Source organism: Lotus japonicus, chromosome 1 (genome assembly GCF_012489685.1).
Source record: "Lotus japonicus ecotype B-129 chromosome 1, LjGifu_v1.2".
NCBI lineage: Eukaryota > Viridiplantae > Streptophyta > Magnoliopsida > Fabales > Fabaceae > Lotus > Lotus japonicus.
In genome coordinates, this window is record NC_080041.1 from 92426363 (window position 1) to 92452363 (window position 26001).

Genomic DNA, 26001 nt, shown 5'->3' on the forward strand with positions numbered 1-26001 from the left:
GAAACCCCACCGCAGGTGTATGTTTGTCTCTCTCAGACACTCACTCTTCCTGTTTCGATTACCCCATTCTGCTGTTGCTGCAACTTCACACCCTCTTTCTCTTTCTCATTGGCAATGCCGTCGGAAGATTCGAATATCGTGAAAACAGAGGAGGAGAATTCGGTTCCCAAGAAAACTGCAAATGCCAAGAAAAAACCCGTTACCCCGGCGTCTCGCTCCAATGCCAAGAAGGAACTCAATTACAGCGACGACGACGACATGCCCATCGCTAAAAGAACCACCGTTTCCAAGGTTTCAATGACCTAACCTAACACATTTATATTAGTTATTCAATTTATTATTATTAGGGTACTGTTGTTTGATTATTATTTGGGGATGTTGAATTCATGAAGGAGGTGAAGAAAAAGAAAAATGTAAAGGAGGAAGAAGAAAAACAAGAGACGAAGAAGAAGGTTGCAGAGACACCCAAGAAGAGAGAGAAGAAGGTTTATGATTTACCTGGTCAGAAACGAGATCCACCTGAGGAGGTTTGTAATCTTAACCTATTCATATTACTCACTCACTCTTAGATTTCATGTTTTTTTTTACCTCTTTTTTCACTAATCTTTTGCTTTCTCGCTTTTCAGAAAGACCCTCTTAGGATTTTCTATGAGACATTGTACGAGCAAATTCCCAGTAGTGAAATGTCACAAATTTGGTGAGTTTTTCATTTTTAACAAGTGTAGAAGAATTGGTTTCTGTGATGTAACATTGTAACTATTAGACAATTGCCAATCAAGGCAACATTTTACAGCTGATTGAATTATAATGCACTTGATAATTCATGCATAACCTTGAGCTTCATGGAATAAAACCCTGTTGTTAAAATGTGAGCTTTAGGCTCAATAGAACCTCTCCAGTTTCTATATGACCTGTGTATGTTTGGATACCAGTTAGGGTCAGACGGTCAGTGCTAATTGGCGTTAGCACTCACTCACTTAGAGGAAAAAAGTGATCGGAACTCCTCTTCTGGATTGAGCTGAATGTGCTTTCATGTTAAATCAGTTGGTATCTAAAGTCTAAACACACACGATGCTTGGCCTCAGTGCCTAGTAATATACCAACTTGTAAGCTTGGACCGGATTCTGTTCTCACTTTAAGGTGCATGAGCAATAGCTTCTGTTCAGGCAAACCAGAAGCCATTTTTAGGGCACAAAGAGTCTAAGTTTTTTCTTTTTTTTCCCTCCTCGCGATTGTCTAATCTGTCACCTTTCTCAGAATGAGATAGACAAACTTTGATTCTTGACCTGAAGATGAGTTTGGAGTTGTGGGGCAATGGAGCATTTGTTAGCTCAAAGATTAAGTTTAACCATGATGTGATGAAAGATAATTAAGTTTTCCCCTCTTAAGGATACATATTCTTAATCACGACAGTTTATAAGCATACACTGCCCCTTTAGTTCCCAATCCCAAAACCAGCTAAGTGGTTGTAAATTGCACACCTCCACATCTGTCCATGTGCTTTTGTGGGTGAGCTAAATGGAATTGATGTTTTCTTATACTAGTAGTTTACAACTTGCGCCCAATTTGGGCTAGCTTCTAGCATATGATCGGTTTTCAACTGAGATTAGTATTTGGTTCTTATCTTATGAAAAAGTGCTTATAAATTTATAGATGCTTATGAAGAAGTTAGATAACAGAGCTTCTGAAAATTTTGAGATTTAGAAGTTGGTTTTTAACGGCTGGAAGCTATTATTTAGAAGACTCACAGTCACAGCTATGTGAACTCATTTTATCATTTCTTTTCCTGCAAATCCAAACTAGCTCTAAATAGAGGACAAGCTTATTTCTCAAACCTTCTCATAATATTCTATCTACCATTTCTGTCATTCTGTCTACATTGGATTTGCAGTTTTCATGATTAAAGTGCTACATCTGCCATCAGTTTTTTTGAGTATTTTAGTTCAACTACGCTCATGTTTATCACTGTTGTGAGCATCAGAACAATGATATGTTTGCTTTCAGAATTGTTTCAGGCTTATCTTCACGTTCTTTTTTCTGATTTTTCATTTCAATAGATGTATAACCTGTTCCTTGAAGCTTCTAGAGTTTCCATTAGTTGGACTGTTCACCATCTCTCACCACCCCACTGGCCTAGCTTGGAAGTTTTGGAAACAAATGTTTAATTTTCCTGTTTCTTTCTATTAGAAGTTTTTCAGTTTTTTGTTGATTGAAAGAAATTGACTCACAATGTTAATAGTTTTACTCTATTGTTAGACAACAAATAGACATATAGTGAACCATGTGGTGCCATTTATAAATAAATGGTACTTAAAAATTAGTGAGAAACCTTAGTTATTGCATTGGTTGACACTTAAATATATACGGTTAGTCAAATGTTAACCCTTATTTTAACAAGATAATCTGAATCTAACTGCAGGTTGATGGAATCGGGGTTGCTTCCTAAAGAGACTGCTCTGAAAGTATTCGAGAAGAAGCAAAAGAAAGGTCTGCATAAGCTCACTTCTCCAGTTAAGGCTGTAGCTGTTGTGAAGAGCAGCACAAAATCTGTTACAGTTACGAAAAAAAGTACACCCTCCCCTGCACCTTCCCTTACAAAGAAGGCAACGAACTCCGCATCAAAGGCGCCGCCCAAGAAGAGAAAATCTGAGTCGATAAGCTCCGAGGATGATGACTCTGATTATGGCACTGGTTCAAAAGCACCAGCAAAGAAGAGGAAAAAAGTAGCTTGATTATGCTCTTCATTGACGCCGATAAAATCCTTGGATACTTCTACTACCATTTGTTTCTGCTGACATAACTTAGGTCTTTAAGAGTGCACATGGCGTTTACAGAGCATTTAGTTTAGTGTTTAGCACTTGTGTATGGCCCCTTTGAGACTATGCCGTAAACCTTAAATTCATCATTGATTCAAATACTGAACCCTTTTCTATGTTGTGTTTTACTTTTGTTTAAAGGCATCTAGTACTCATATAAACCTGGGACTCTCAAGAATTAAGTTAGGGTTCTTATGTTGTTAATTAAGTTTAATACCTGGTGCAAAACTTTATTTAAAGATTTATCCCCAAGTTAGAGTGAACGCTCTTTTTTAAAAAAATATATCAAATTTTAGGAAAAATTGGACTGGCTAAGCATTATTTTATATAGTGATAAATATGCTTTTATAACACTGTTTTAGTACCTTTTTGACTAATGTATTAGAATTTAGAAGGACTTATGAGTTATGACAGTAACAACGCTTTATGTTACTGCCTTATTTGCCAACATTTTTATTTTTCCTTCAAAGGTATCTCAGCAGATATTAATACCTTCTTTATAAATTATTAAAAAAATTATCTTTCCTGACAAATTTCTTTTGATGCAAAGCGCTAAGAATTTTGAACTTACTTGAAAGAACTATCTACCAATTATCCCCTGCTTTCCTATACTTTAGAGTTTCCATTTAGAGCAAGTTGTACATGAGAATTATGTCTTCCACGAGCGAGTTGCGAGTTGCCACCACCAAATTTGTTTTATTGTTTGATAGTTTCGCAAGATATAACAATTTTTAAAAAAGACATTTACCACACCTATTAGGTTTGGTGTTTTCTTGTGAAGAAGTCATATATTGTCAAAGACAATTTACAAGTAAAATTCATCCATTTGTCTGTATTGCTTTAGGGAAAACTTGGTAAAATTCATCCATTTGTCTGTGCAGTGTTTTACAAGTAAAATTCATCCCTAAAGATTATTCCACAATTTACACTATTGAATTATTGATGACTAAAAGTCCATATCAATAGTGTTATGATTAATATCACTTAATTCGATATATTTAGTTATCACAATCTTGTGAGATATCTTATATCTTTAGGGATATACCCCTATATTATGTGTGTTTGCTTAAAATTGAAAAGAAAAGTAAAAGCACACTCTCAATTCATCCATCCTTTGGTTCTATTAGCAATTTTTTCTTCACAGATAAGACCAAAATGTGCTATTAGTGTGAAACCAACTAAAATCCAAACACATAAACACTCTCATAAATATGTGACAAGTTATTCTCTTTTTAGCTTTGTTCATTTTAACGTAAAGTGTTTTATGAGTACTCATCTCCAATGCACTCTGCTGATCTATACTAATAAAGGACACAATGAGAACGAAAAAGATGAAGCTGAGTTAAAATCAAGAATCAAGTCCAATGTTTTATACACAAACAAATAACATCGTAATCTTCATCTCCTAATTATGAGATTCAAGTTCAAAGTCAAAGTCAAAGTTAACTTCAGTAGTTTCAGTTTCATAGTAGCTTATTCATTCATCATAATCAATTAAGAAATTTTACAACCGAATTATAAAACATTATTCAACAAAACTCATCTTTTTTCTATAAATGTACCCAAATTAATATAAATCACTTTATTTTCAACTTGCTTTATTAAAATTAAATTTCCTAAAATCAATTGTATCAAATGCAAATGCTGACAAAAACAAGCGCTTAGCCTCATTGTAAAATATTTTAAACATTTTTAAAACAAAAAGAGAGGGGTGAATTAATTACAAAATATTAATCTTTCCTATTGTAAAAAAAGTTACAAAATATTAAATATGAATAAAATATAATAATTTATTCACCTTGACTAAATAAGGAAAAGTAAAATTATAATTTTGTCCATTGTCATTGAATTTAGTCAGTCACACCCACACAAAAAACACAACAAATTCAGTCCAATTTCTAAGCAGCAGCAGCATCACCACCACCAAGGCAATGAAAATTGAAAAGAGATAAACATAAGCATTAAAAAATTACTTGAAGTAGCCATAAACATTAAAAAAAATTATAAAAAAAAGAAGCAACCATAAACCAAAAAAGAGGTAACCATAAACCCTAGTCACCTCAATTCTCCAAGACATGACACGTGTTCAAGCCTAGAGACTCGCGAAGGATTTCAGAAATTCCCCTTATATTTAGCGCATAGAGAGAAAGAAGCGAGTGGTTCACTCTTCACTCTTTCTCTCTCTAACCCTTCTCTCTCCTCGCTGCTTGGATAAACCTTGTTCTCCAATGGCGATTTCGATTTAGACGATCAAGCGTGAGTGTGTGTGGGTTTGTTGTTTCTTCCTCTGTCTCTGCCACCATGCCAATAACTCTACGCGAGAAGGAAGTTGCAGAAATCCTCGTTGATCTGCCAGCTCTGATTTTCAAATTCGACCGTGCCCGTGGATTCCCATTCACCTGGGGATGCAAGAAGAGGAGATCTGCGATTAACGTCTCCCCATATCCTTCTCCTCGTCACCATCACCATCACCCGCCGCCGCCGCCGCCGCTCAAAGCAGAGGTTTCTAGCCCCGCCACCCCTTTATCGTTCTCCCCCAGTGAATCTGACGACAACAACAACAACAACCCATCAGTCTTCAGAAGAAACGTTTCGCTCAAACGGGTGAGTTTCTTTCTCTTCTTTCTTCGTTTCCCATCTAATCAATTTCTTTAGTTTTCAATTTTTGATTGATCTTTTGAAATTAGCAGAAACGAGAACACTACCTGAATGTTGCTGAAGTAATCACCAAAGACAATGAATTGCTTCAAGGAGTGAGTCATCACTTACTCTCTGTTTTACTCTGTTTTTTTTTTTTCTGGAATTTTTGTTCTTCTTGTTCTTGTTCTTGATGTTGCTAACTGGTTGTGAATCAAACAGGAGATACAGACTGTGAAGAGTTATTTACAACGATTGAAGGATTTCAATTCCAAGTTGAAAACCAAAAAACGTGAGGTAATAATAATAACAATAATAAATAATTCAGATTATCTTTTTAATTTTATTTTTTGTTTGGGGATATGGTATCTTTCTCTGGTTATATTTAATTTGCTTTATCTCTTTTCTTTTGGTGGGTCCAGGTCCAACCTTTGATTTTGATTTGATTTGATTTACGTTTTTTTTTTGTTACAGCTGATTGTTGGTTCAATTTTGCAACACTCCGGCACGGCGGAGCATCGGCCTTTGGTCGTGAGGCAGACGGCTGAGCCACCCCGAGTGAGTGACGGTGACGGCGCTGCAGCGCGTGGCAAGGGAACGACGTCGTTGGGAGATTCAACCAGTGGCGATGTGGGGCCCAGTAAAATTCCTGATCTGAACATGCCATGTGAGGAGGAGGAGGAGGAGCGCGTGGCGGTTGAAGTGAGTGAGGAGGCTGAGGCTAGTACGAATCTGTGTAGGACCATGGCGGCGGCGCAGGCGAGGCACAATAGACTTCAGATTCAAAGGGTCAAGAATCCAATCGGAAGTAACAAAAACCGTTACTCTTTTAGATGATGATTATATTGATATTGATATTGATATTCTTTTTCTAATTATCATATAATTCAGACAGAAAAATCTTTCCTTTTTTTTCCAATTCTTTCTTTTTGGTCTTCCTTTGAAGTTTCAAGAGATTTTTTTGGCTAAGGTTAGTGGGAAGATTGTATATTGGGGAAGATTTTGTTGGATTTATGTTTATTGAATCATTTACAATAGAGTTTCTGAGTTCTGACTGAGTTTTGAGGTGTGATTTTACAAAAAATTAGGATTAGTTTATGAGGATAAACTGTGAAGTTTTCAATCTGTCTCATATATGGTCCAATAAAAGATCAATCAAACATTGGTTTGTGCAATCAAGATTTTCATCTAAGATATGGGTGTGTCAAATTTGTTCTCAGAATATAATAGCAATTAAATCCTAAACTAATGGAATTGCTAATATGACAGGTTGAGAGCCACCCACATAGCTAAAGTGTTCTTTTTGTGCCTCTTTTGACAATAAACGTTATCATTAATTTTACATTATTAGCTTGCTGCCAACATCCTTAGCATGTAGGAAAATAATTGCATATAAAGTATGAACTATGAAGTACTACCATTTCTTGTTTGTTACTACTACCTTATTTAGGCATAAAAGTTGCTAGTGGATGTGCTTATTTGGATCAGATACATTTTGTAGTCTTTCTGACTGAAATATTCCCTGATGGAAGACAATGTACTTTGCGAGCAAGAATTTCAACCTCGACTATTTTTTTTATAGCATGACTAAATTTTATTGTATTACATGATATCATGAAGTTAATTTGATGACAGTGGTTTTTTCTAAACAGTAGTACAGTCAGATTACTTAAGCTCTTGGTGTTTCAATTTTCAAAACCTTTCCTTCATGCATTAGGTGGATTATGATACATAAGTGAGGTGTTTTTTCAGTCAAATGAATGTAATGATTAATGATAGGTCAAGCGGCACTTAGAATCACTGAAGGAACAAAAACAGATAGATACTTAAAGCACAAGCGTACTTGCTCTAACAAGTCATTAAAAACTATTGCTAGAAAATGAAAAAACAAAGATGCTTAGTCAATGACATAGAGATTCTTCCCAAAAATATGACATGGAGATTAGAGAGAGATGAGGGAGTGGGGGGAAGAGAGTTACTTTTTTTTTATAGTTCAAGAGAGAGTCAACTATTGCACAATATGACATTACTTTTTTTTTTTTTTTGGTCAACACAATATGACATTACTTGAGTCTTGAGCATTGGTGTTACTTTTGGGTCAATGAAACGAAGTATATAAGATCACGGCCCAAAGTTAGATGGGCCAAATTACTTGCAGAGTTGGTACAAATACAATGAAAGGCCAAATCCAAATCAATTTTTAATGCATTTTTTTGGTCGACCAATTTTTTATGCATATGACAAAAAAAGAAGATGCATATTAAGCAATCTAGGCGAGAAAGACATTGGAAGGATCACCTCTTCTTGCTGAGGCCCTTTTCCTTCGGCGGACACTCCTTTGCTTTTGCAAAGTCTGTGTGGAGACCGATTGTCTTTGGGTTGTTTGATGCCTGGAGGCATGGTGGTGGTTCTTTTATTTTAGCTACTATTCACAATGATTGTCGTTTGTTGCTTTCAAACTTTGATGGTTTTGATTTTCTTTTTATTCGTCAAATGTGTAATATTATCGTTGACGCTTTGGCTAAGACTTCTTTTAGTCTGGGTGATGTTGTGTGGATTCAGAAGATTCCTTCGATTTTTGTTGACTTAATCCAATCTGATGTACCGGCTTCAATGTCCCTCGTTTCTTTTTAATTGGATGAACCATGTTAAAAAAAAAACACTGGGTTGAGGTTTGACCTCCTCTCCTTCCATTTGAGTTGAAAGTAGAGTGTTGGCCAATGAATATTTTCCACAAGAGTTGAGAATTAAACATTCAATCACTTACTTAAGAGACAAAATGCAAATCAACCCATTTAATTATTAATATCTCTCTTTGTTATAATATTGAGTATGAATCAATCAATCAATTGTTACCAAAATAAGTGACATTTTTAAAATTTATAAGTTGAAGTATATTTATTAACTTTCTTAATATATTTAATCTATACTTAAATTTTTCAATAAAACATCGCTAAATAGAAAGAGATGTAATTCATGGTTAAACTAAATTTCTATAAATTAAATTTTCTATAAGTTATATTAATTTCCAAAAAAATTTCAAAATATATTTAATGTTTTAATTGATTTATCATCCAGTAGAAGTATTTACATAAATTTGTTTTGTTTTGACTTTTTCTTCCCATAAATATAATTTTGAGTTTAATTTTTTGTTAACCCAAAGTCCGAAAACAGAGGAAGGAAGGAAGGAAAGCCCATAAAAATCGTAACAGTGAAGATTCGTAATCCTAGGGTTTCCAAGTCTTCCATTCCATTATAAAAAGCAAATTGAAGGCCGCCAAGTACACCATTTCTCTCTTCCTTCGATATCTATCTATCTTCTGCTTCGTCAGAATAATATCTGTCTATTTTGTTGTGGTCACTGACCCTACAATCTCAGTTATTTATCAGCAGCTTATGATTGTTATTATTATTTTATATGCAAGTGGATGTTAATTAAGAAGGCAAGTGATGAGAGTTGAATTTTGGATTATGAGAAGCTCGTAGTATTTTGCGAGTGATGATTTATCATCATACTTCCATGACTCTGATGCGCTTCTTCATCTTCTTATTTCCTGATCTTCCCTCTCCCCTGTATCTCTTTACTATGATCTCTGCTTTCAATTCGATTTTCACTTTTTTTTTTTTGAAAGATTTTCACTTTTTTTAATATATCATTTTCTTTCATTTAGTTAATTAAGATAAAAAGAGATTGTAAATGCAAATTTTAAGTGACGGAAAACACCAAGGCAGAAATGACAGCGCATTAATTATTGATTTTATTTCTTCTTATTTAATTTTATCATCTTAACAAATTAATAGATTGTAAAATTTTCATTTAATTTTTTTCTTTTTTTACATCAATTTTTAATATTTAAAAGTCACTAATTTTCTCATCATCTTATCTTGTTTCCATTTTTATTTATATGATTTTCTCTTGCTTTCTTTCTTTCGGCATCCAAATTCTAATTACTTATTACTCCCTTCGTCCTCTATTATAAGTCACTTTTACTCAATTCTCTAGGATTAAGAAAAATTGTTAAGAGCAATAAATTTGTAGTTTTTCAAATTAAGACACTTTCCAAAATCACCCTCATATGAAATTCTCTCTCCATATTAACATTCCACTACCTTTAAACTATAAGGGTCTTGGAAATCAAGCAAAATTTTGAGAACATAAAAATTCTTTGAATGTGGAGTATTAAATATGAGGGTAAACATGGAAAAATATAATTAATGTTTCATAGATAATGTAAAATAACTTATATGATGAGACAAGAAAAACTCAAAAAGAGTGACTTATAATAGGGGAAGGATGAAGTATGTTATATGGATAATTGTTTTTTTGAAACATATAATTTTATTTTTTGAGGAATTGAAACATATAATTTACCAACAACTGATCTCTTAATTAGTACTCCCTCCGTTCCCTATTATAAGTCACATTTTTTGAAAAATTTTTGTTACAAAATATAAGTCACTTTCTAATATCAAGGAAGCATTAAATAATTTTTTCCAAGTTCACCCTCATATTTAATATGAAAGAGATGATAAACTTTAGAAGTATTAACTTGGAGAGAGAAAATCATAGGAAAGTAAATAAGGGTAATCTAGGAAAGTAAATCATTTTTTTTACAAATTTATTACTAATAACTACTTTTCTTAATCTAAGAGAATTAGTTATTTGTGACTTATATATAGGAACGGAGGAAGTACTATATAAGGACATTGTAATTAAAATTTGGATCACTGATATATGATTTGGTTATCTTCTCTCTAAATTTCTAAGGACTATATAAAATTGCACTGTCTTCACAAACTCTATATGAGTGAACACATAGCTAAAGGAGAATACAAATAGAAACTCTCGGAGTTTTGAGAGAAGTTCCTCTCCATTAATATTTCTAAGGACTATATCAACAAGTGGTAGGGCTATAAATTTAAAAGGACTATATCAACTAGTGATACTAGAAGAATACATGATAGGTAGGGGTGTTCAAAATCGATCAAATCCAATCAATACCGGCAAACTATAATTCAAATAAACCAAAATTCAATCAAACCGAAAACTAAAAAAACTATTTTTTTATTGGATCAAATCGGATTTATTTCCAAAACTGAACTTTTGCAAAATACATATTACTATTTATACATTTATCCTAGCATTCATACTTACATATTTACATTCTAATATGTTTATATATTTATTATATGACACATGCATATTTATAAAATATATTTGAATAAAAGGAGATTCAAATAATTATTTGAACAAAAATGCATTAAAGTAAACAAATATAATTATGAACTTAAAAAAAAATTGACTATATTATAATTTATGAATGTTAATTTTTTTATAGGCAAATGTTAGTTGTTAATTATTAGTAAATTAGTTCCTTCGCTAAGATTTGAACCATGACCCTTCACTCTACAATCTCTTCATTCCCTATAGATCACCATCCCCCCTTATGAATGTTAAATTGATTCTATATTGTTGTATTGATTAATTATTTACATTTTTAATATTTATACACTGTAATTTTTAAAGGGAAAAAAGTTAAACTAAAACTGATAAGTCGAATCCAAACCGCTGTAGATTGAATTGGATAGGTTCGGATTTGAATTTTGAGACAAATCTATTGGATGGTAAAATCATAAAACCAATGAGATTGGATGGGATGATTTTTTCCTTAAAAAATGAACTAATCCAATCCGCGAACACCCAATTAAAATATGGTGCTTGCTATGTTACCTTAAGCCAGCTTAAGGCGTGATACCCAAAATGAGTTAGTTCGATAATAAAGACTTAATATACTGATTTAAAGTTTGATTTTATTCTATCGTATTAATGCAACGTTGCATTCTTAGGGACGTGAGATTTGCGAGTTATGTTTTCTGAGATACGCTCATCTCAATCACCATCATTCATTTCCACCACTCATTCATTTTTCATTAAAATATGAATTTCATAAGATAAAAAGATAAAGTCAATTGATAAGTAAATTAAAATCTAAAGATGTAGTATTTACCTTGAATAACATGATAATAATCTATTAAATTACTCAATACGGGTACCATACCCAAAAAAATTCAGGGTATCAGAGAATTTACCTTAAAGTATTTTGTGACATCCAATCAGTTATTGCACTATTTAGTTTAGTTGCTGAGAAAGAAGTGAAGATTCACGCTGATATTTTTATTTAGGAATGGTTGAGTGAGTTGAGGTATTTTTAGATACTTGATATCAATTTGAAACAAATTTAATGCTACAAACTACTTTAACTAATTTTTTAAAAGCATGAAATAATGATTTGATTCTTATAAAAAATAAGAAAGGTTGGTAGTAATATTTTGATTTGAAAAATAAATGATAAACTAAAACAACAACTTAGAATGAGAGAACACAATTTTGAATTACTGAAATTTGTTTTTCTGAGAATCCAAAAAAAATCCATAAATCGTCCACAAAATTGGGCTTGACTTTGGACATCCTGTGTTTTCACGTTTGGATTTGATTTGATACGGCAGTAGACGACACTGAAGGAACGCAGAAGAGTCGTCGTTTCCATTCATCGCTAGCCTGCCACGTCTCTCAAAGTCAAATTTCCATTTCCGCGTTCTTCTTCTTCTTCTTTTTCCTCTTTCCTCTTTCATTTATTAAATATTAATTGTTTACTTTCATAAATCATTTATTTATTATTCATCCCCAAAATTCAACCATATGAATCAATGCCTATCTTTCAGTTTCTTCAAGTTCATAGTCAAACCTAACACACACTCGTAAATTCTCACCTTCTTCTTCTTCCCAATCAATTTCTCCGTCTTTCATTCTTCAACAACCCCAACTCTCTCTGTAAATAGGTACGCTCTCTCCGATTTTGAATATTTCAATTATTTCTCTCATTCAAGCAAAATTGAATTATTAAGTTACATACATGTTTTTTTTTGTTGATTGAGCAGTGTGCATTTTTGTTCTTCAATTCGTAGTAGTTCTTTGAATTTGAAGTGCAATGGGGGCGGTTTGCTCGGCTGGCATGGCTGAGGGAAATGCAGAGCTTGTAGGGAACAACAAGGCTTTGGTGGTTTCTGGGAAGGTTAAGAAAGAAAACAGTTCTACAAATCGGAAAGAAAATTTTGCAGATTCTAGGTCTTATAGTCAAGGTAGTAGAAAGCACAAGAAGCATCATGGGACTGATGAATTTCGTTTATCCACTCCCAGTCCATCTGGGGGCAAACAGGTACCTTTTATACCCACCACCGTTTTATTTGGTTGATGAGGTTGTTGCTGTTGTCAATGTGATTTGTATCATGTTTTTTACCCTTGGAATGTAGAGAAATTGCCGCATTTTTTCGCGTTATGAGTGGCTTGATTTGGATTGTTTCTGTTGAAATTGATATGCTGAGCTGAACTGAACTGAAATTAGGGCTTTAATACTGTTCTAGAGATTAATTGCATATGGAGAGAATTTACGGAGTATAGGGTTTGCCACAAACCAGCTGTTAGCCTGTTACTAATCGGAAACAGTTCATGTTTATGCTTGCCAAGTCGGAATGACTAGTTGAGAAAATTCATGATAGGTTTTTATAATTGAGAGTCAGAGGCTAGATTAGATAAGGGTCCAGCTATCCAGTGACCTCACTAGTTTAGGAATTAAGAAAAAAAGCACTACTTTCATTGATACTTACTATTTTCAAAATCTTAACCAGGAACTGGTTAGTATTTGCCTTAGATTTGTGCACTCGGCATAATCTTTTATGGTTGGAAAAACTGATTCCGTTTTGTCAACCGATCATTGAGATTACAGGACCCGTTGTGTCACATAAATAGTGCATAAATTGGTCTCACCTCCCATGAACCTTGCTTTATTCAAGATGTGGACTATATTCTTATTTATCTGAAGAAGTGATTCCCCTTCAAATGCAGTCTGTTACCACTTTGAAGTTTGAATTGTCTAATTATAAGCAGCACAAAATCTTTCACTTTGAATTTCTGGGATGGCATCTCGAAATCTGTTATGAAACTTCTGTATTCGAATTTGAATTTCAATGTTTCATGATTGGTGTCTGTTATCTCCGTAGGTCGGCCAGAGGGTCTCTTTTCTGGGAAAAGCTAGCGAGAGGGCGGTAGAAGTTCTGGACACACTTGGAAGTGGAATGCCAAAGTTGAACAGCGGCAGTGGGTTTGTCTCTGGCATGTCTTCTAAAGGGCATAGAATATCCATATTGGCATTTGAAGTAGCTAATACGATAACCAGAGGAGCAATTTTGTTTCAGTCACTTTCTGAAGAGAACATTCAGTTTCTTAAAAAGGAGGTTTTACAATCAAAAGGGATTCAACAATTAGTCTCGACTGATATGAAGGAGTTAATAAGTCTTGCCGAGGCCGACAAAAGGTTCTAACTTGTTTAAAGAGTATTGTGCTGTTTCTTGTTACTTTGAATTTCCTTTACGTTCTGTATCTCATATTTTTGGGGAATTTCCAGGGAAGAATTCACTGTCTTCTCAAGGGAAGTAACTAGATTTGGAAACATGTGTAAAGACCCACAGTGGCACAACCTAGATCGATATTTTTCAAGGTGAGTTTCTTTATACCTCGCTAATGACAACTGACAAGAATATCCTAACTTATAAAGATTGAATTCTTAGATGATTACGACCACAACAATTCATATTAAAAAATTATTGTCCAAAAATATATTTTCAGATTAGACTTGGATGTCATGGGCGGCAAACAATATCGTGTAGAGGCAGAAAAGACAATGCAAGAGTTTACCAATCTTGTTCAGCATACTGCTGTAAGCTCATTGTCATTTCAAATAAAGTTTAACTTACATAAGTTTTTAATTTCTCAATGAACTGATGGGTGAGCAATGCCATTGTCATCACCTTGGTTTCTTGCATGTATACTGCCTAATTTTGATTCATAGATCTTTTATATTATCTGTATGCAGTTTTTAGGCATACTTCTAACTTGGCCATGTAAGACTTGATCCTTGAAATACACATATTTACTTTGAGAGATTCACTGGTTAAAGCTAGGGTTTCCAATTGAATTTTGTTTAGTAGTTTCTTCTTTACATAACTATTTTTCTACCTTTTCTGTAGGAATTATACCATGAATTAAATGCTTATGAACGTTTTGAACAAGACTATCAGCAGAAGATCAAGGAAATGGAGTCCTTAAATATTCCTTTAAAAGGTTTGAAACTTCATAATGTACTTAGCCCTAAATTATTTCCGAAAATGATTTTAATGTCTTTTCACTTGCTTAGTTTGCAGTCTTATCTTAATATTTAAGATGGATATCTTGTAATAATTATCTCACAAAAAGTTATAAGCTATTAAATCCCTTTTTTTGAAGAAACATATTCATTATGGGTTGCCGGAGAAATAGTTTCTGGCTATCAGTTTTGATTTTCAGTCTTACATACTATCAGCAGGACATCTACAAGTTTAAGTCTGCAGAAGTTTACTAGTGATTGACAGCTATACTCTATAAATTGTAGGGGAGAGTATCACAATCTTTCAGAGCGAGCTTAAGCATCAAAAAAAGCTTGTGAGGAGCTTGAAAAGGAAGTCTCTTTGGTCCCGAAATTTGGAGGAGGTATATTCTTATCAAGGAAGAATTCCTAATTTTGAATCTATTGCTGAGTTCAGTATTTCCACACGTTCTCTTATTTGAATGGAGTTGTGGATATTAGTGAGCAGAACCGAATATTTGATGGCTTCAGATTTTACAAATTACAACTGTAGTCTTACTATGTTGGAATTTTATTTGCTTATTGCAGATAGTTGAAAAGCTCGTTGATATTGTTAGCTATATACATCAAGCAATTTGTGAGTTTCTTGGAAATCATGGTATGAAATCATATCTCTTATGAACTAAAACGCAAATGTTATACGTTAGGTTGGAGAATATGCATCTTCTAATGCTCTCCCTGTTTGGAAGAGCTTATTTGAACATATCTTATTAGCATAAGCGCTTATGTAAGTCTTTGAGAGAGCTGCTTATGTAAATAGCTTGTGGCCTACCTATAAGCTGTTTTGAGCTTATTTTCATATTAGCTTATGAATAACAGCTTATGCATATCTATAGGCTATAACCTATTTTCAACTTATTTCAGTTAGTTTCTCAAATTAGCTTATGAATAAACGCTTATGCGATAAATACTTATTTTCACAAGTGCTTAATTAAGCAGTTTGCCCAAGAAATTTATCACATCTTGTAAGTTTTGAAGTTTGAGCTTCGAAGTCTGAACTTGCTCTATCAATCACACACCTTCTCTTTCTATTGAAGAGAATCTCTTGTCTGCTATCTGTATGACATGATCCTTGGTAAAGCAAACAGATTACGGAATCATAGGAACATCCAATGATTAACCTTCTAAAATTTTATGAAACTGTGGGTTCATGGCAGGTAATGGTGCTGCTAAGTATGGTAAGGGTCCTGAAAGACTAGGTGAAGCTGGTCTTGCACTACATTATGCTAACATCATCAATCAGATAAATATGATTGTAAGTTTCTATCATGCTAATAAAACTGGTATTGACCTGACTTAATAAAACTGGTCCTGATTCCTGAATAACTGGTTTGTTTCACCAGGCATCTCGCCCAGCCTCTCTTCCTCCAAATATAAGGGACACATTATATCGCAGCTTGCCCAACAATATTAAAAGTGCTCTTCCATCTCGGCTGCAAACCATTGCTACCATGAAAGAGGTATACCCTTCCACTTCTTGATATCTTCTGTTGTCTTGCACTTTCTCATCCTCTTTATAGGGTGTGTGTGTGTGTGTAGCCCCACCAGCTTCAAGAAGATTTGAGTTTTGTTTCATTTTAGATTATGCTAAATGAATTTGCAATATTATGTAGCCCTCCATCCCTCAAATGAAAGCCGAAATGGACAAGACTCTTAAGTGGCTTGCACCATTTGCCACAAACACAATCAAGTAAGATATACCAAGTGTTTTTTTGGATTTCTTTTCCCTGCTGTTCTTTTCTTTTTAACCTCATGATGGCCTTAATTCCTCACATGAAAATGGGCTAGAAGTCCCTGAAATTTCTATGCTTAACATTTTTGTCTTCTCTATTGATACTGTTGACAGAGCACATCAAGGTTTTGGATGGGTAGGTGAATGGGCAAATACAAGGTTAGTTATAAACTTTAAACTCTCTTTGGGGTATGATTGTGTTTTACTCATGTAATGTGAACTAGTAACAATTTTTTGATATTGCAGTAATGACTTTGGTGATAACACAACCAAAGAAAGTAACCTGATTCGCCTCCAGACTCTTTATTATGCTGATAAGAAGAAGATAGATGTTCACATCATTGAGTTGTTGGCATGGCTTCACCATTTGATTAGCTCTGTAAGAACCAGACAAAATGCCTCAAGACCAATGCCAATGCCGTCACGATCTCCTCCCAAGGGACATGATGAATTTCAGTCTAAGATGCGACAGTTTCTAATTCTATCTGTGGACAGTAGCAACAAGCCGTTAGGAACTCAACTTTCTCTAGAGGATAGGAGGTTATTAGAGGAGGTAATTGCAAGGAGGAGGAGCCCAGGAGTTAGCAAAAGTGAGGAACTTGGTGCAGCTAACAAAACAAAAGCCAGACATTTGCTTAGGACCAGAAGTGCTGGGAGTGTACCTGTTAGCGAGTTCTTCGGTACAAGATTCACTGTGAGCCGCCAAAACTACAACACTTTGGATATTATGGATGGCTTGAGATGATGGAACTTCTTCCATCTTCTTGCTGTGTTTTGTCTGCTGAAATTCTAGCTGCTCGCTTGCCAATAATTCTCATAATTCATTTCTTATTAATTTTAACTCTGTATATGTCTATATATAGATAGCTAGGGGAGGCCTGATTTATTTTTTGAAGATTAATTTTGTACATGGAAATAGTTGAATTCCTTTTTTCTTCATATTTTTAGTCAATATACTGTTCTAGTTTTGGTCAACTCGCTAGTACTTTAGGTAGATGCTCGCAGCCTAGTCGGCCAAATAAACCCTAACAGTCCAATCACGCTTATTTAATAATTTGGCTTGAACTGAGCTAGGTGTAAACTAAGGTCATAGGCCCCTACGGCCAGTTTGATGTATTTTTTATCCCGATAACTAGGTGTTAATACCAAAATTTCAATATCCTGAGTCAAGAACAACACTTTGTTATTTGAATATATTTCTATTTGCATGCCTTATATTTCGACCTACTTGGCCACTGGATGCATGCTTCAGATATACCAAAGTGGCTTTGGTCGAAATTAATGGTTCAAGTTTGTTATCTCAAATTGGAAGACCAAGTCAAATTGGTAATTGATCAAATTGACAGCACATACTTTGCAGTTACTAAATGATGCTTGGAGTGGGTTTTTCAAATTGTCAAACGGTTATCAAATGAGATTGGCAGCAGCATAGCATAGCATCATGGAGCAGTTACTACATATTAGGGAGAGTTGTTGCTGGAAGTTATTATTTTGTAATCATGCCAAATAAATGGTTGTAGATTGTGTAGTTATTTCTAGTTCATTTGTAACCGTAGGATTAAGATGGAACTCCATTTTAAGCTCTATAAATACTATAGTTTGTAACTAGGAAAAGGGGGTTGGATTCCTAAATGACTGCAATGCTCTAAAAAAGCCTTCAAGCCCACGGTTATGGCAAACGGCTTCAACGAGTGTGCAGTAGACGGATTCCTTCCACCATTTACCATTCCAGTAATGAATTTGCTTTGTTCTTATTTGTTTTCTCTTTGATTACCTTTTGATTCCTTGCAATCTTTTTTATCTTCTTTTAAATTTCTACTTGTTTCTACATCTATTGCAATACTCACCGGAGTGTTGTTTCTTTCAAGTTGTCACCGGACAATTTCTTCACTTTTTCACTCTTGAAAACGCACATAAATTGCCTGTAAGCCGTCAGACTTGGAGAGCCCATAAAATAGGATCTGATCCTTGAAATAATTAATTTACATGTGATTTTACAAAAAATCAGTGTAAACACTAGGCTTTGGGGAAGACACCCTCACTCGCATTATAAACTCGACATTTAACCACTCATCACATTCCGTTACTGCAGAGGTTTTCTATCATCGTTTGCTCTTAGTTCCTGTAGATAATTGACCCTTTTTTTTTGGTCGAAAGGAGATAATTGACCTTAATTACAACATGATTAGCAGGCCATCTTGCATTATTGCACTAGTTGGATTTGAAATGCTCGATTGTTGTCTTCTTTCCATTCTCTCTTCGTTTTATTCTTATAAGACAAATAAACATGATCGATGTCTTCGTACTATAATAACAAATAGCATTTTTCTTATATTTCATGCCTAAAGCAACTTTAAAATAAAGTTCAAAAAAAACTTTAAAATATGTAGGGAAGGAAGCAGGCTTATCATACGTTTTCGTAACAATAACAAAGCATCTTTTGACAGGTTAACCATCAACAAATTTCATATTTTATGTGCTGAATCTGCAACGAAAGAAACCAATGAGAAAACAAAAAAATTAATGTTCGTAGGCTTTATAGTTTATACAGACAGCTGGTCTGCTATTTTGTTCACCAATCGAGGTGAGACTCTAAATAGAGTATATATGTATTTTGTTGCGTAGTTATTTCTTGTTGCATTTTCCTTCAGCTCTCGCAGTCCTTTGAATTTGAAGAATAATGAGGGCAGTTTGCTAGGATGGCATGGTTGACAAGGCTTTCTCACTATCTGGGAAGCCTAAGAAGGAAAATAGTTTTATGAATAGGAAAAAGAGTTTTGCAAATTCAAATTGGGTTTTCCAATGAACTTCATTTATCCACTCCTAATGCATCTGGGGGCAAATAAGCAGCATGTTTTCACTGTGCTTATACCCACCATTTTATTTGGTTGAGGATGTTGATGAAGTTGTTGCTGTTCAGAAAGTGCTTGTTATTGTTTTCATTACCCTTGGAATGCTGAGAAATCACCGAATATTTCACTATATGAGTGGCATCATTTGGACTGTTTCCGTTGAAATTATTATTCTGAGCTGAACTAAAATTATGGCTTTCATCTTATACTAGAGATTAGAATTGTCCCAATAAGTGATTCCCCTTCAAATGCAGTCTGTTACTATAAAATTTGAATGGTCTAATTGTAAGCAGCATAAAACCTTTCACATCATACTATCTGTTGTGAAATTTGTTGCTGAATTTGGAATTGTGTTTTATACTCACATCCATCCTTCAACTTACTAGTATATAGCCCCACCTGCTACATGAAGATTGAGTTTTGTTTCATTATAGATTATGCTAATTAATGAATTTGTAATATTATGTAGCTCTCCACCACTCAAATCAAAGCCGAAATGGATGAGACTCTTCAGTAGCTTGTACAATCAAGTAAGATACACAATCATTGCTGATTTTTCTTTCTATCCCCACCCCAATGATTGCCTTATTTTCTCATGAAAATTGAGCTTTAATGATATTGCATAACATCTTTGTTTTCTTAAATGATATTGTTGATAGAGCATATCAAGGTTTTGGATGGGTATGATTGTGTTTACTCATGTAATGTGAACCGAGTTAGCAGAAACCAGGAAAGCATAATCGATAAATCCTACTCGGATAATCAAATACAAGATGTTATTAAACATTATCTAAATTTACACCAAGTAGGTCACTTTGCATAAACACACTAGTTGAATACGGATTGATCAATATTGTAATCTTCCTTCCAATCCCTTTTTGTCAATTAATCAAATTAAAATGATATTTGGTAATTGGACATTTCAAGCAAAGTTTATCATGTAATAGAAAGTTTATGAAATGCAGGGATAGCAAACTCAGTCGTAGCTTTTATATCTGTTACTTGCTTTGAAATTTGTTATCCAAACGGGTGTGGGACTAATATCAAGTTCAGTGCATTTTTTTTTTCTTCTGAAGTATTAAAATTATTTTTTTACGAATTGAAAGATCGATAATTGCAGAAAATTGCAACGTGAAACCAGAGATATTTTTTTTTATCTCTTAGTTGGATTTTTTTTATGTCTCCACAAGAACCAAAGTACATAAAGGGATACAGGATTGAAGTGATTACCAGGCAGCTCAATTCATAATTGTTATTTTCACAAGCCAAATATGTAGATAAGCATGCAGTTTGATCGTGAACTAAAAAGGTTTGATAAGATAACACAATTATTGCTACTTAATGTTTTTAATCTTTATCATTTATGAGTAAATACGGTCATAATTTATTCATATTATTTACATATAAAATAATCTTTCCTTAAAATATATCATTCAAATCAAAACTGTGAAATTCGCGGGAGGTCTGGATTCGCTTGGGAGCTCTCTCATGGCCACGTTTTCGAGTAGCCAATGCTAGAGAGTGGGTCAAATATCAGGTTCAGGGACAAAATGGTTCGTTATTTGTGGCCGCGTTGTGGGTACTTTGGTGCTGGCGGAATGATGTGGTGCTAGGGGATAATAATTGGAACATTGAGGATATTTTGAGACGAACTAGACAAGATGCTGTGGATTATGACCGGATCTTTTCTTCTACTCTCACCCCCCTCCATGATGGTACATCTCCGATTTTGTGGCGCGCTCCTCCCTTGGGTGTGTGTAAATTAAACTCAGATGGAGCATTTAGCTTGGAGCTCCAGAGAATGGGCTATGGCGGGCTGGTCCGAGACTCTGCTGGTTCGTGGATTATTGGTTTCATGGCAGGAACTGGCGGTGGAGGGCCTCTCTTAGCTGAAATCAAGGCGTTGAAATCAGGCCTGGAAATCCTTTGGGAGAAGGGTGAGAGAGAAGTTATTTGTGAGGTGGATTGCTTGGAACTTGTCCATGTCATTCACCACCAAAGGGAGCAGTTTCATGCCTTAGCTTTGGAGTTCAGAGAGCTGCAACTTCTGCTCAGTAGAGATTGGAGAGTTCAGCTCCTTCATATATCCCGTGACGCTAACACTGCTGCAGATTGCCTAGCGCACTTAGGCTCGGTGAGTCAATGTGACCTGTCACGCTTGGAGGTGCCGCCACCTCAGCTTCTTCCCTTCTTGGCAAGGGATGCTTTAGCCTTGTAGTTTTGTCCCTTTCCTGTTTTAATATTCCGATGTACCAAAAAAAAATCATAACTGTGAAATGTGTTTGTTCATTAATCATTTACGCTCCAAGTTTTAAATAGCTTTTTTTGAAATGAAGTTTTAAATAGCTTAAAAGAATGATATAGAATAATTTTTAATGTATTTTATAGTTGGTTTAAAGCGAAATTTTTTCCTAGACTGGGTTAACATATTAAGTGATTTCTTTGTCTCAAATTGCATCTTGGACTAATTATTTCACTTATAAGTTATAAATGCGTCCACATGTCAAGTTGGGCTCCATTCTAGCCAGCCCAAATGACTACAAGACCCAACATCACATAGAGAGCGACAATGAAAAGTAAAATTCATCTTGGAAAACAACATTAGTTATAAGTGATCAAATACCTTGGAATGATGGCGGATTCATTCAACCACGCTATCATCGAAACACTTAATAGAAGCTTAAGTAGTTCTCTTTCATAGTTTCACGCGATATGGGACCTATGTTACTTGGCTAAATGAACAAATACTCTACTTTCTATGCCTGGCTTTTCTCATGTATCCTCAAATCAATAAATCCTACTGGAATAATCAAATACAACATGTTCTTTACTTCAAATATGATCAAAGTTCACACCACGCAGGAGCAGGATTGCTCGATTGTTGTCTTCCTTCCATTCCCTTTTTGCTTCTTGTCACCACTTAGTTCAATTTTTTTTGTACAAGGCACCTAGTTCAATTTGCACCTACGCTTGCAAAACGCAAAAAAAAAAAAGAAACTGACTGTTTATATCACTTTTTTTTCAAGCATCTTAAAAATGTCTAATTTTGGAACCAAAACACCTTTAGATTGTTATTCATATTAAACTAGTTTTATACCCATACATTCACGGGTGACCTTTGGTATAAAAAGTACGGGATAGTAGGTGGTTAAAAGAAAGCTATTCAGAGGTAGTAGTTACGGTGCATTTTATACTAGCTAGCTGCTCTACTATTTGTTGACCGATCGATGTGGGACTCATTTAGGAAACTAGACAATTTTGAAGTATGTTCAGTGCTCTCATTGCCTCTTAAAATTAAGTAATGGATTTTGTAGACCAGAGTAGACAAAAAAGAACCATCAACCCGTTACGGTGGCACTGTCCTCGCCTCATTGCCCGCAATGAAATGTTCCCATTTTATGACATTGTGGACATAGCTTTCTGTAACCATGGGTCTTTGTTTGACTGAAAAAACAAAACCTATATATGCACAGGTTTGGAAACTCAGGGAATTGCACATGGAGAGAATTTAGAGAGTATAGAGGTTGCCATGAACTCGGAATTACTAATCAGAAACAGTACATGTTCATGCTTGAAACAAGTTGAGGAAGTTCATGATAGGTTTCTTTTCTATAATTGAGAGTCAAAGACTAGATTAGATTAGGGTCCAATCTATAATTGTCTAATTATAAGCAGCCTAAAACCTTCCACTTCATGTTATCTGTTGGGTTTGTGGTAGAAGGTTGCATCCTTAATGGGCTTCTAAAGTTGCATCTCTTATGGGCCTCAAGTAACTAGTTAATTATAATGTTATTACTATTTCTAGTTTGTCATTTAGATCCATATTCTAGAATATTCTATTACTTAGGATTGTGCCACATGTAAGGTCACTATTAATTCCTTAGAGTAGACAATTAGTATAAGTTGTATTGCTTTCCTTATGAAATGATAACAAGAAAATTGACAAAGTTTTATTTTATCTTCTTTTCTAAGTTTTTCTTTTGATTTTCTTCCTTTGATTTTACTTGGTAGAGTTTCTCTCTACCAATTTGGTGCTTTCATCGTTGATCCTCATGCCTCCATTCACCGATTCACTGAATACCATTGATGCCAAGCTTGAAGCCATGACCAGCCAGTTGCAGCAGCGCAACTACACATCCGGCTTCATTGCTATTCCGGGCTCCATGGTCAACCAGCTTGGATGCAGGTGAGACTCCAGATTTCATGCTCCTTATGGGACTACCGATCACGTTACCATCTCTCACCACAACCCATACCACCGCATCCTCCACCCTTCCCGCCCACATCCCCATCTTGCTACTTAGATCCACCCATGGCTGCTCCATCCCCACAGTACAACCATTATCCACTTCAACATCCCTATTACCCAGATTCTTACTCCTATACTATCGCAGACCACATTCCTTCTCACTATACATATTATCCCCAACCTAATCCACAAACCGTTCCCAAAGATTCCCCGCTTAAAACTCACCTCAGACTTGAGCTTCCACAATTTCATGGGTTAAACCCAACTTCTTGGCTGTTGGAAACCCGTTTGCAGCTGCTTGCCCAGTGCATGAGAGGACATGCTTCCACTTGGTTTCAGATAGTGCATGATCAGATTGATTCCTGGGAGAAATTTAGGGATGACTTCAAGTGGCAATTTATAACAAACAGTGTTGTCTTCAACAGTGGAAACAACCAATCAAAGAAATCTACCGCAAAGCCATTTACAAATTTGTTCCAATATGCAAACATGGTTACAACTTCAAGCATCGCTGAAATCTCTTACGAATATGGGTTTCAAACCACATCAAAGGTTGCATTTTCCACCACATCTGAGCAAGCTATTCCTCAGCGTGTTGATCTGTGCACTGAGCCTTTACATGCACCTGGTCCTCCCTCTGAATCTGTGGACATTTCCCAAGATGAACCTCAAGTTAAAACTGCAACAGTTACATCCCCAGATTTGGTTATGGAGAAGTCTACGATTATCTCTACTCAAACCTTTACGCAGGTTCTTTCTATACCTTCCCAGATTAGGTCTGCTACTGTTTTTCCTATACTGGACACTGTTTCCCAAACTGCACCCCAACTGCTTGATAAAATGCATGAGAAAGAATCTGAAAAGAAAAGTGTTGCTGCCTATACTGACGGGTCGTTTATGCAACTATACCTTACTAAAATTCCTGCCTCATGGCCTTTGTGTCAAGATAAAGAGTTGTTTAGACGGACATTTGACCCTGGAATAAATGATGCTTCCATTTTACCCTATGTTGCCTTATCTAACTGTGTTGTTAGCGATCTTCCATTAAGCTACCAAGGCACTGTTCTAGGAAGCACTGATTTTCATCTCCTCGGAATATTACAACACAGTGCAATTAAGAGTCCCTGTCCAGCTCTAAGACAACCGCACAAGAGCTCTTTGGTCCCTCCACTGGTCATGGTGGAATCATCTTCCAGGGTTAGTGGTGCACTTACAGTAGGAAGAGGAGAAAGACTTGGTACAAATATGAAAAATTCTGAGTTATCTCAAATTCCACATCAAACCGCACCTGCGGCAGAATCTCAAGGAATTACCAATAAGCAGTTTGATCCTGGTATTATTGACAATATCTCTTTGTTCGCCTATAATATATCTGCTATAATGTTGGTCCTCCATGGATTCCACCTTATGTTCATTAAAGACTGGTATGGTGCTTCACTGCATATGGCTCCTGGCTTGACTCATTCACACATAATTTTGCCATTATTCCATGCTCTACTCTGCGTCACGCATATCAGATACTTTTCCAATATCTCAATTTCACTGAACTGAAATGCAATGCTACAATTGCACTGTCATGGTACACTTGCATGCACCAACAGTTTCATACTTGGGAGAAATTTTAGGAGGAATTCAGATTGCAGGTTGTCATATCTAGATCTGCCACACTTGAAGTGAAGAGCACTGACATCTTATCTGTAAACTCTGTTGGAATACAGTTTGAGACTTCAAAAGTGGTGGAAACTCCATTCAGATTTCAAGAAATTTCTATACCAGAAATTGGCTTGCACAGTGAAACTACCATGGTGGTAGGATCTGAATCAAGGGATATACAGAACTGCGTTGCTGCTCATTTTGACATGCTGTTAGAAAAGTGCTTCAACCTCAGTTTACTAGAATGGAAGATGATGAGACCAGTGATTTTATTTTCAGAAATTAAACTGTCTCAGTTATATGGAAAAGTAATTTCCCTTTTTGATCCTGGTATTCTAGCTGCTACATCTATTCTATCATATGGTAACTTTTCTATGCAGTGTATAGGAGATTCATGTTTGAGTTTCCTAGGTTATGTTATAGTGGCCTGTGAAGATCATTACCACTCTACTTTATCTAGTTCAGCCCTGAGTCTTCAAGCATCGCACCAAAGGTCCTGTTTTGTCACGGCTGCAAGAGCTCTTTTGGTCATGCCCTACTTCTGTCACTCCTCAGATGGTACTTCTCCTAGAATACAAACCATCAAGGACTCGGTGAGTATGGGAAACTGCAACAAGATACAAGAGGCTGTTATGTGTCCGTTTACAAGTCAGAATTCAAAGCTAGATACAGCAGCAAAGTCCTATGCTACTATTGCTCATGTTTTACAGCAATATGAATCTCAACAATTTGGCCTAGGCCACCTATATTTATGGATCATGGATTATTATTCTGATGGATTGGGTCCTTCTTCACTACAGCTCTTTCTCCAACAAAGCTTGCT

General features: G+C 35.3%; 4 protein-coding genes across 7 annotated transcripts; all 4 read left to right on the plus strand.

Annotated features, from left to right (window-relative positions):
- LOC130727826 (uncharacterized) lies at window positions 1-2956 on the plus strand. The gene is made up of 4 exons (XM_057579080.1): window positions 1-291; window positions 393-527; window positions 627-697; window positions 2420-2956. The coding sequence occupies exons 1-4, from the start codon at window positions 115-117 to the stop codon at window positions 2730-2732; spliced, it is 696 nt and encodes a 231-aa protein (XP_057435063.1). The 5' UTR covers window positions 1-114; the 3' UTR covers window positions 2733-2956.
- A 1990-nt stretch (window positions 2957-4946) lies between these two features.
- Window positions 4947-6500, plus strand: LOC130727827 (uncharacterized). Of its 2 annotated transcripts, none has more exons than XM_057579081.1 (4): window positions 4947-5420; window positions 5504-5569; window positions 5676-5750; window positions 5928-6500. In XM_057579081.1, the coding sequence occupies exons 1-4, from the start codon at window positions 5118-5120 to the stop codon at window positions 6288-6290; spliced, it is 807 nt and encodes a 268-aa protein (XP_057435064.1). In that variant the 5' UTR covers window positions 4947-5117; the 3' UTR covers window positions 6291-6500. The 2 variants fall into 2 exon arrangements, with proteins under 2 accessions (XP_057435064.1, XP_057435065.1); XM_057579082.1 differs by having other exon boundaries at window positions 4948-5420; window positions 5507-5569.
- Window positions 6501-12069: 5569 nt separating this feature from the next.
- On the plus strand, window positions 12070-17399 carry LOC130727828 (protein PSK SIMULATOR 2-like). Of its 3 annotated transcripts, none has more exons than XM_057579083.1 (13): window positions 12070-12293; window positions 12393-12670; window positions 13512-13825; window positions 13916-14008; window positions 14137-14227; window positions 14538-14631; window positions 14939-15036; window positions 15221-15290; window positions 15850-15947; window positions 16036-16152; window positions 16306-16382; window positions 16539-16583; window positions 16671-17399. In XM_057579083.1, the coding sequence occupies exons 2-13, from the start codon at window positions 12443-12445 to the stop codon at window positions 17167-17169; spliced, it is 1824 nt and encodes a 607-aa protein (XP_057435066.1). In that variant the 5' UTR covers window positions 12070-12293; window positions 12393-12442; the 3' UTR covers window positions 17170-17399. The 3 variants fall into 3 exon arrangements, with proteins under 3 accessions (XP_057435066.1, XP_057435067.1, XP_057435068.1); XM_057579084.1 differs by having other exon boundaries at window positions 12121-12293; window positions 12420-12670; XM_057579085.1 differs by having other exon boundaries at window positions 12121-12293; window positions 12423-12670.
- Window positions 17400-21077: 3678 nt separating this feature from the next.
- On the plus strand, window positions 21078-21494 carry LOC130712177 (uncharacterized). The gene has a single exon (XM_057562017.1). It carries the CDS (start codon window positions 21078-21080, stop codon window positions 21492-21494), a length of 417 nt encoding a protein of 138 aa, XP_057418000.1.
- The last annotated feature ends 4507 nt before the right edge of the window (window positions 21495-26001 follow it).